Source organism: Pieris brassicae, chromosome 8 (assembly GCF_905147105.1).
Source record: "Pieris brassicae chromosome 8, ilPieBrab1.1, whole genome shotgun sequence".
Lineage (NCBI taxonomy): Eukaryota > Metazoa > Arthropoda > Insecta > Lepidoptera > Pieridae > Pieris > Pieris brassicae.
In genome coordinates this window covers 6,456,298-6,468,082 of record NC_059672.1, presented here as the reverse complement: position 1 = coordinate 6,468,082, position 11,785 = coordinate 6,456,298, and the positions used below count along the sequence as shown (strand labels likewise).

The following is an 11,785-nucleotide window of genomic DNA, read 5'->3' as shown; positions in this document are numbered from 1 at the left end:
ATTGCCGACCGTGTACATCGTCTGCCTCAAACGCTTATAAGTTCAATTATTAGTGGCTCCATACATTAGAATACCAAATATTCTCACAAATAACAAACAATTTTAGAGTAGAAAGCGAACAAAGGTATACCGAAAATTTATGTCCTATGTCAAGTAGAAAAAATGTCAACCAAGTGAAAAATAACACAAGAATGAATTTTGAATAAAAAACGGAGTAAAAACTAATGTTACATTAGAAAAAAAATCAAGTATTACAGGTACACCCGAAAACGTTGCAATTATTCACATTGGTCATCATTGCCCGGATAGCTCAGTCGGTAGAGCATTGGACTTTTAATCCAAGGGTCCAGGGTTCAAGTCCCTGTTCGGGCGGCATCTTTTTGTTACGACTTAAGAATTTATTATTAACATTTTCCAATATTTGCTTGTTAATCCCATTATTAATAATAATTTATTGAAATATTTCTGTATTTTGAAATTTTGCACATAAAGCAATAAGTTTAGCAAAAACCTAAATTTGTTGTATATTGTTTTAAACTTTTTACTATATCAATTATCAACGAAACAGACACAAATCTAATTTTACATATTCTTCGTAAAATTGAAAACAAACGCTTACAGGAGCATTATTGACACACTAACCGAATATGCCAGTTGCTATGTCATTAAAGATCAAGGCTGTTTCATCTTTGAAACCGGTTGATAACACGTGGTGATAAAATATAAATATATTTGTACGTCGCGAATTTGTGTGCTGTTATTTGTTTTTCATTTACGAAAACAAACTATTAGATAACTTGTTTTATAAACTTTTAAATCACCCATTTTTTTACAGCTCAGAATAATCTACAGAAAAGAAACTATATTTATTTTTGAGAAATATTGTATAATACAACTGAAATCCTAGTTACCTGTTTCAACACTCTGAATACTCGTCCATATTAACGGAAGTTCGGGGTTATAAGTCATAGACAAATAATGTCCAACGCTATGTTTACGATATAACGTAAATAATAATATCGTTGAATTCCTATTGTCTGATTATCTCTTTTACTTGACTTAGACTAGTAATTATGGTAAATAAAAATATAGAAGTCACGAAATAAGAAAGAAAAAAGGTGTGCAACTAATTTAACCGAATTCAGCAATTGTCGTGTTTCTATATCTAAATTATTAATATGTGTTTATCTAACGTATGATCAAGTTGGATGTAAATTATGTCACCATAATATTATAAAATAAAACTACTACGCATTAACTTTTGTACGTGTGTGAGTAATGTTGGCAAAGATTAGTACGTGATGTAAACATGCCAGGTAATCGATTATGGTAGAGTCAATATTTTTTACTTTTTGTCGAAAATGTAACGTGGGCAGTGAGGTTTAATTTTGTATTCTTTGAATTATCTTTTCGTTATCACAAACACTACTTGTATTGATATAAATTTTGGGGTTTTAAATTCAATATAATGCTCAAATAGAGACATCGTATTCACAAATGCGCTATAGAATGTAGTCCAATAATTTTAGTTTGAAATAATATTATTGTTTTCCTTGGAACCACCTACAATAGATTACCGAAATGTAAAATCTATGAACCTGTTATCTGCACTACGCAATACCACATTCCACATCTTGTTATTACCCAAAAACCAAATAATTAGAACATTTAAATATTAGCCATTCTAATAAGTAAGACAAAAAAATACATGACACTATTTTTTCTTACACCATTAGAAAAACATGTTATTCTTTGAAAACTTCGAACCACATGATCAATGTGTGCGTTGTGTGTTTACGTTATCGGTTTATCGTGTGAGTGGCTCAGAGCTAGCGTATTTATTTTAGTCGCCGGTTGAACTCGGCTCAGTGTTTCTTGAATTTAACAAGTGTGTGTTGTGATTAAAGAAAATAATGTCCGCATCACCAATTTCAAGGGCGACGCATAGCCAGACGATCCCGACTAGGCGTGTCCATATAACGGACCCTTCACAAATGCCAGATGTCTACTCCAGCACTCCTGGAGGCACCATTTACTCGACAACGCCAGGAGGTAATTGTTTACTTCAAGTTTCTATAACTCCTGCGTTTGTAAGAGATTCGACTCTACATTTTAATCTGTACAGCGCCTAAAAGGCTGGATCCAAGGAATCATTCGCAAGTTAATAAATTAATATATGTTAATAATCCATTTAAATTCGCCGGTTGCCATCAAAAAATATTCCCCACACGTGTTCGATGTTTTAAAGTGCCGGATGTTTAATGTGCTTTAATGTATTAAGTACTATATGACACTGAAATTGACATTTAATACCATAAGAAACTAGAAAATCATATTGGGATGCACGTTGCAAAGCACATTGTTTTTGTTACGTTATATAACATTCGATATTGATAAACAACTCAAGATATTCTAACCTAAAACTAACATTTAATAATAACATGTGACATTTAAAAAAATAAATGCTTCTGTCGTTTAGAGGTTTTCCTACTTTTAACTATTATTCATTTGTTTATTCAATAATTTATCATATTAGGCCCATTATTTTTAAACAGTTATAACACAGATGTTATAACTAAGTTAAATATGTAATGTAAGATTCGATTGGTCAAATTAATTAAGCAACTCTTAAAATGGTATGAGCTACTCCGTAGTAAATTGTACGTTACGGCTACTTGGCTTAATTAAATTTAATTGAAGGTAAAGTAAATTTAGACATGACCGGTAACCGCGTGGACGCTAAAAAAATTGCTCACACATGTAAAAATACAATAGAGATTCATAGTAAAGATAAAAGTAATTCTATATTAGTTATAACTTCTGCCATCATAATTAAAAAATTACAATTAAGAAGTTTGAAGTTTCCACAATTGATGAGATAAATTGATGTATTTTATTTAATGCAAATACATAGTATTAAAGATTTATTGCTAAATATTTTTTTCAAGCAAGCAAGATTTTATACATTTACACACTTCGTAAACAGTAAATACTATTCTCGGTTCTCAGCCAAATTAAAGACATTAACCGTATTTTAGTTATATAACCTAAAATAAACAATAATAATATTTTTTATACTATCTAGTTCTACTTGAGATAAGAAAGCAAGGTCATTCAATTTCTTATCTCTTGTCCGTAACACGTGAAGACAGCTTTATCTTCTCCATAACATTAGATATCCCTCATATATTTAGCTAGCAAAAATCAGATGTAAGGAATCAGTGTATTTATAAATTTTATTACAAAAAATTGCGTCAGACTCAAGGTCATAAACGCTTGTTTACATTCGAGAGTAGAAGTCTATTATCGAATGAGTTTAGTTTATAATTATGTGCATTTCAAATGAGCAATAAAATTTTATCTGTTAAATTATTTATGTCTTCTGTCTACTTTAGAATTCAATGTATTAGTATTTATAAAAAGGGCGCCAAAAGGTATCGTTTATTGTTTATGGGATTGTTAATTTTGTTTTTCATTTCAGGTACCAGGATTGTTTATGAGAGGTCATTTATGATGTCACTAAGCCAGTCACCGATCTCAAAAACACCACCGAAATGTGCACTGCCAGTGTCGATGCTGAAGAATCCTTCGGGACCTATTGCCCACCTACAGACGTCTTCTCATAAGCCTCGCTCGAATTCCATCTCCTTTGACGAATCACAGGAGACATTCTCTATGGATCTCTAAATAGGTTAAGGTTATTCAACTTGTGCAAAATGATCTGTGACGGGAAATAATGACACAGAAATGTATTGTCGCGTAGGCTTATTTTTTATATTAGAGCTAAGTCAAAAAATCGCAAATCTCTAGTCACCTAATAAATGTTGAGTATATAATTTAAAAGATAATAATTTGATAGAGTTACAAATATTTGTACCTCTATGGATAGTTTGACGGGGAGGGTGATAAAATTCACAAATATAGCATTTTCTCGACTGATTTGAATTTTGACTTAAGCATAGATTTTATGTATTTTTAGGATTCTTAAGGACCATGTTATAACTACGGTTATGTAAATGCGTTTTAAAAACGCAGCCCTTTGAAAAAAAAAGTATAAAACATAAAAGCCACATTTAAAAAAAATATAATTCTTTATGGAATGGCTGAATGCGTTCTAAATAAAAAAAAAAACAAAGGGTATTGTGTTATGAGTGTAGTATGTTTTATCGTGCAAAGTGCGTTTGACGCAACACTAATGAGGTGCTGAAATTTTGCGTATAATTTTACCATATCGATGTTATTACCAAAAATATACCTTTGAAGATTTTATGAACACAAATTACTTTACAAGTTTTAAAGTATTTTAATAATGATATGATATTTCATAAGGATATTAAAATAAATGTATTGCCTTTTATGATATTTGCGTTAAATTGTTCCGAGAATGTATTATTACATGACTGCTAATAAAAAAATAAAAAAATAACTTTTGTTTGGATTTTAGCCACCATACATTATTATTTATATTCTTATTTTTATGTATGATAATTCCCGTAACCGTAATGGGACATCGCCGGTTTGTGTGTGTTTACATAAAATGGGGATCGAGCTCTCGACCTCGTGGTTTTAACGTGTGCCTAAAGCTGCTCCCGCTACTTTTGTTTCACCTTAGATTCTGGTAGATGGCGTCATTTAAAAACATTAACCGACTCCGCCAGACTGACGTGAAATTATGTATAGTGGTTTCTGTTGCGATATTTGAAATGTTTCGTTTCTAGAATATCTAACAGGTTTTTAATCGATAACATGTGCTAAATAATATACCTATAATATCTACGCAGACGACAAGCGCATAATTAAACGCAGAAAAACAAAACCTTAATACCAAGGGTTTAGTAAGGTCAAATAAGAGTGACAAGGAAAAAAACTTTAGTAGGTATTGCTATAATTTCTCGATTTAACATACTGAGGTCCGTAAACGACGAAAATCTAATTTTACATTTTCCATAGTTTAACCAAACTATTAAGTAACTAGTGTTTGGTTTAACAAAGTTTTAGATTATATATGAAAAACCTCAATATCTTAGCTCTACAATGTCTAGTCTCTACATAGTCAAAAGAGGAATGTTGTAATTATACTACGCTGGAATGCAATTTCTTGAGTATGTCCACATTTTGGCATAGTTCATTGCCCTGTGTTTAGTTATTGTAATACGTCATATTTAGAATACACTAAATTGAGTCTTATTTCTATAGTAATAGGATACACAATTATTTTTGAAAAATTTCCACCCTATAGTCCCTCACCCTTCAAAAGGATCTGTCTGGGTCTAATCGGTTGATTCGTCTGTTTGGACTACATTAGTATGTTTTGAAATTGAAATATAAATTTTTCTTATTTCGAAAGAAAATATCTTAGATTTTATTGTTATAAATTTTGTTATTAAATTATTTACTTCTTTTCATATTGTTGGTGTTTTTATTACTGATTTTAAATCGAATTTGTACTGAACATTATAATAAGACTATCAGGGATATCTTTTATGGAAATAGTTTTGACTTTACGCCAGTTTCAAGTAACGTAAGTAAAGTTTGGGAAACTACACGCGATAAATAATTAAACAAATACGTCAAAAGGAAAGAAAGGGATAAGCTAGTTAAAAACAATATATGTACATAAACATATTACGTCTTCAAAAAAATATTATTGTTTATGAAATAAGATAATACATTATAATACAATAAAGGATAAAGCAAAAGGCAGGGGATGTTAGTCGGAAACGGAACATGTAATTGTAAGGAATACAGAATTAGGTGGTCTGGTCATATTGGGGACAAGAAAAGAAAATATGGTCGAGGTCACCAATATCTTCTTCACACTCACAAATATTACTATCAACAATACGATGCCTTGATAAATGATGAGGTGTACATAAATGTCCTAAACGCATTCTAGAAATGATAGAAGTGACAATTTTAGAACTTTTAACTTCAAAGAACCATTGTTTACTGGGGATCCTGGGTTGAATTTCAGCATAATCTAACCTAACCTTTCCATAGAGAAAATCAATTTTCAAAGTGGCATTGACATTCATCGTATTGGCGGGAAATGTCACAATATTCAATAGGTTTGCCCAATTTGTAGTTTCGAACTATCGACTAACTATCTTCTTATCGTTTTACTAACCTAACATGCCTGAATGTATGCACATGAAATGCTGTATGGTTTATGGACCAATAGTAGTGTAAGTTTCCCGAGGAAGTATTCAATATAATTTTATGTAAATTAACTGAAATACATATATATAACTTTTAATGGTAGAATGTATAGTAAATACATAATAAATCGCGTTCAATATACAAATACCTATTTGCCATAATCTCTTGCCGAAATTGGGTTGATAAATAGATTCGACATTGTATGCCTTTTTCGTAAGCTTTAAGCTTAATTACAGATGGTATTAACACATTACATAGATATATATATAAATCATGTCATTATCATAAAATCCAGACTGAGTGGTATAAATAAATATAAACTGTGGCTTATGTTCCTACATTGTACTGTTGAGGCTTCCGATAAACTCATTAGGGTGAGCGGGCGACGCTACTGCGCTGTGTGATTTTTCCCCTTTTAATTCTATACATAAATAGAAATTCAAAGATTTTCGCTATTTGGATTTGGAATTCAAGCGTAAGCAGGCAGTGTCCGGTCCTATGGAACCCTTACACGGAGACATAGGTCCAACAAAAGAGATAATCAATTATAACAATTTTTTATTATAAATGTATATACGTTGATAGAACGTTATTACATGTCTATTTTTAGAAACACATTTCGATGATTTGTAATTTCATCGATTATAGTATTGTTCTGTGTTATCAGTATACCATAATTTATTGAAATTATTGATAAAATATACTGTTACTATGACGAGTTTTATTTGACCTAACTAACCATTTTTACGACAGTAGTACAATTAAGCACTTCAATGCGAAAGAGATATTTTCCGTTACAGTGCTGAAAATATTTCATGCAGGCGCAAAAACATTTGTCTATTCCGTTCCCTTCTTGGTTCTGTCTGTATTTTTTCATAAATTAAAAATATCTGTACGCTTGTCCCTATGCTGTATATGGCTATAGCAAGATCGATTTTTATGTTTAACTCTAGTTATGTAACATTAAATAAGTTAAGTTACATATGTTTTAGTGAATAGAAGTGCAAACCAAATATTAGCAATTATCGCACACTTGAAGCCAAAATGAGCACTAGTATTTACCACACTCATAAATTGTAATATAACATTCTTATCTCCGATGTTGATCAAAAAAGGCCAGTACACTTATATATTTAGTCTGGCCATAAATACTGTTACAATTAAAAATTAACAAAATATTACATTTGAATTTGAATTTTGTTACAGAGTGCAACGTGGGCACTATCCGACTTCAGTGATGGTTTGGTGGGGTATTAGCTATGAAGGACTGACTGAGTCATACCTTTATGAAAAAGGTATTAAAACATCGGCACAAGTGTATCAAGATACCATTATTGAGAAGGTGGTAAACATCCCCCTTAACAACACCATGTTCAATAACCAAGAATGGTTCTTCCAGCGAGACTCGGCGCCGGCTCACAAAGCTCGGTCTACGCAGTCTTGGTTGGAAACGATAGTGTCGGACTTCATCTGATCTGTAGACTGGCCAGCTTAATCCTCTGGATTATGATTTATGGTCAGTTTTAGAAAGTATGGCTTGCTCTAAGCGCCACGATAATTTGGAGTCCTTAGCACAGTCCGTACGATTGGCAGTGAAGAATTTTCCCATAGAAAGAGTGCGTGAGATTTATTTTAGATTATAGATAGATTTTATAGTATTGTCTTTGATTAACATAGCTTTTAGACATTGAAAGAAAACATTTTTTAACCGGATTAAAGCTATTTGTATTATTATAAACTTATAATTATTTACATAATTTTAAATTTTAAATTTTCCGACGTTTCGCGTGCTTTACAGCGTGCGTGGTCACGGTGACTGAAGACAAAAGGTGTTGAATGTCAAAAGTATCACAGCTGTAGAGAAAGTTGTGTTATCTGTAATTATTTCCCCGGTTGGTATCGACTTAAAGATGACGGGTTCTTGCAGAAATGAAAATAGAGGCCACCGTGAGTCATTTCTCTGTCGGTGCTCCCAAATACCAGCTTCTTCCTTTTGACCAAATAGAGCTTGTCGAATTGTAAATATCCAATGTATTACTGATCGGCTCGATTCTCTCTATCTCAACGCAGAAACATTGTGCCTCATCTCATTGAGTGTTCTGAAGAGTTGTTTGGGTTGTTTCCTTCACACTCCTACACCGTACGAGTTGTAATAACTTAACATTTCATCCGCATCACCTTGATGGCAGTCTTCCATGGTCCGCTTCACAAGTTATTTACTTTTGCGAACTAACTGTTCAAAAAAAGAGTATACTCGTATTTCAAAGGAAGGCAACCCACAAAAATGGGTCTAAAAAAATGAACAAAGAAAACGACTCTATTCGGTATAAATATATAGTCATAAATATTATACGGAATGAGGTTGAAGTTCCTCGTGCCTCCAGCCGTTGTCGTAGACTTTGTGATGATGACCTCCTGACGATATTTGTTCCTTCAATATACGATATCAAACAACTAGGACATAAGCCGTGGTTTGTACTTACGGCCATAGGGGGAAAGAGTCGCACGATCAAGCCACGAGGTAAGCCAATGCTACATAAATATTTGTTAAGAAACAAATTTTATAATATTTTTCGTATCATACTGGAACAATTTTTGTTTCGCTTTTACATCGGATATAATCGACATAGTGTAATAAGTATAGGTATACCCGAAAATAATTTTCCTAAAAAACTAGTAACGACCCATAGAATGTTAATTTCCTTATGTGTAGTTTTTGCAAAATAATTTATTAAGAAAAACACTCTTTGAACGGATTAAAGCTATGTATTATTATTAAAAACTTATAATTATTTACATAATTCTAAATTTAAATTTAATTTAATTTATTTTATTTTTTTCCGACGTTTCGCGTGCTTTTCGGCGTGCGTGGTCACGGTGAAAAGCACGCAAAATGAATAATTTATTTTATTAAAAACCCCTTTAATAAATTAACGAAGTTAATAAAAACCGCAGAAAACTCATGTCTATTCCCATCCAATTATTGAGTGTCGGTTCACATCAAAGCCGTTCAGATAAAGGGGTGTCACGAGCGAAATGGGGGTGAAGTGGCAAATAGGAGCCGACGTCTGCTCGCCCGTCACATATAATTTATATGTTACATTTATATTTGCATATGTCGAAATATTTTAACATAAAACATTTTAACGACTCGGTATTAAATTACAATTTTAATTAGAAGTTGTCTTTATAATGATTAATTTTAGCATTGAACCATTTAATAACGTTTGTTAATTACAAGTGAATTATTTAGTATACATATAAAATAATAATAACTTTACAATATTGCCCTGTGTATTGCAATGATACGCTGAACGTTTGTCCTTTAATATATTGATTGTATAAATAATAATAAGACAAAGAGTCTTAACTCAAAACTCTACCAACGTTTCGCGTGAAAGATCGCGGTTAAGCGATAGACAAAATAATAGCATATTTCGATTGATTATGATTGGTCGACAGTGTCTCTAACAAACGCCTTAAGATCCGTATTTTCTCTTGAATCATACGAAACTCAGCATAGTTTCATCTTTTGTTTTACACTCGCAAAATCCGTGTATTGTCTTACTTGCGTAAACATAAGTTGTGTGCGTTATTTAACAAATATTTACGGAGATATAAAAAAAAACTTTGTCTATTACGCACTTCTGCATATACTTGATAAATGTTAATACATTGTTTCCCCTTTTAAACCAGCGAAACAAGAGTAAATTTTGAATTAAAACTATAACTAGGTATTGAAGGGGTGAAACAAGTTGGGGGCGCAATGCTTTATATTTGTAGATATTCGGAATGTTGTTATAGAGTAGGGATCTGTGGGATTTGATATTAATTATAAAGTATAAGAGTTAGAGACTAGAGGAATTTACCTTTAAGGGGTTCCGATCTATGGTACTGAAGGAAGTTAGGATATCGAGTAACAAGAAAAAAAATCTATATAACAAATTTAAACTTCATATAAATATTAGTAAAGATTGAAAATAAACTTATTATAATTATGAGTCAAGGTTCGTTGTCTTTCTGGTTTCTGTTATAATATACAATTAACAAATCACACAAGGGATTTTTTATGCATTCGTTATGAATGCTATGCCGTAGTATTTTGTTGTAGCAGCATTTGTTTGTCGAAAATTATTATATGATTCCAAACTATTGGTTGTTCTAAACACAGGAAAAGAAACAAGGTAAGTTGGAAGTTTATCGTATACAAAAAAAATTTAAAATCATTTTAATGTATACATCGGTTTGTTTTAAATAAAGATACGTAGTATGAAGAATAATGTTATTGTAGTTGCATCACCACTGCATGGATTCAAACACCCGTAATAATAATAATAATAATAAAAACCCCGTTAACCAGTCATGACAAAAAAATATATACAGCTTAGATTTTTATATTTTGTAGATTATTTTTATTTTGTTATGCTATATATCCTATATCCTAGCTACCTTCAGTACCATCGATCGGAACACCTTCACGGGTAAAAGCCTTCTCCAGCTTTTTCCAACCGACTCTGTCTATGGCATTCTTTCTCCATTCGTTTTCTGCTACCGCTTCTACTTCTTCTATCCACCTTTTTGGGGTACCTTCACCTTTTTCACCTTGGTCCTTCCGATATCGTTGTCTTTAAAGTCCATCTTTGTCGTTTTGATAATATATAGGACTGAAGAGGAAAATCGCTGGAACAAGAATCTGTACCGTACCGTGATTGACTACTTAATAATAAAAATCCAGCGGCGCTACAATTCCATATTAATCTTAACCTTACATGTGATCAGTTTCCTTAATTTCAATTTCAAATGTTGATTTTTAGGTCTAAGTTGAGGCGGTACTGTATAAGCAGTCCTTACTAACAAGTGTTAATAGTGAAAATCGACACAAAACAAGTGTCAATATGTTTACAAGTGCAAAAGCTATCCAATTTTCAGTTTGAAGAAAAGCTAGGTGTCAATGGGAATGTGACGAGTTTTTTCGTGATAACGTCGTTTTAATGAAAATTGTATTCAGGTCAGCCACTGCGGATTTAGGTTGATTTTTGACGCAGAAAAACCGGGAATACAACTGGAGTTTCAGTTATAGGGAAAATCGAGCCAGTTGGTTACCGCATTATTATGTAATGTTTGCAGATTTGGGAACTTCAAGGACGGACGTCAAGGCAGAATACAGTCCGTCGTTCCACAACAGAGCGTTTTTTAAGGCAATTTCTGCCGCGCACCACCACAATGTGGAACACAAGGAAGTATTTAAGAACCAATTCAACTTAGGGTTTTTCAATATTTTTTTTAAAAAGCAGGCAGCACGCTTGCGAGCCTTCTGACATTGCGAGTGTACATGGACGGCGGCATCACTTAACATCAGATGAGCCTCCGGCCCGTTTGCCCCCTGTTCTATAAAAAAAATCAAAGGTTCATCTACAGTATATATTGTATCAGTAATAAGCTCAGTGGTAGAACCTGATTTAGTTGCGTCATTTTGGGTTCGATTGCACTGTGTCTGTGTCGCTGCAAAGCTATGTTTAACCGGACCTAAGGTGTAATTCAGAAACTACTAACTAATACTAAGATTGCCGTATGTCAAATTCCAATACATTTTTGATGTACGGCAGTCTGATAGTCTCGTTTCTTA

At 32.5% G+C, this 11,785-nt stretch overlaps 1 protein-coding gene and 1 non-coding gene across 2 annotated transcripts; both read left to right on the top strand.

Moving 5' to 3' along the window:
• The first annotated feature begins 299 nt into the window (after window positions 1-299).
• Trnak-uuu lies at window positions 300-372 on the top strand. The gene has a single exon. It is a non-coding gene; the product is annotated as a tRNA-Lys (tRNA).
• Window positions 373-1,848: 1,476 nt separating this feature from the next.
• Window positions 1,849-4,175, top strand: LOC123713545 (eukaryotic translation initiation factor 4E-binding protein). The gene is made up of 2 exons (XM_045667265.1): window positions 1,849-2,052; window positions 3,482-4,175. The coding sequence occupies exons 1-2, from the start codon at window positions 1,914-1,916 to the stop codon at window positions 3,685-3,687; spliced, it is 345 nt and encodes a 114-aa protein (XP_045523221.1). The 5' UTR covers window positions 1,849-1,913; the 3' UTR covers window positions 3,688-4,175.
• Window positions 4,176-11,785: the final 7,610 nt, after the last annotated feature.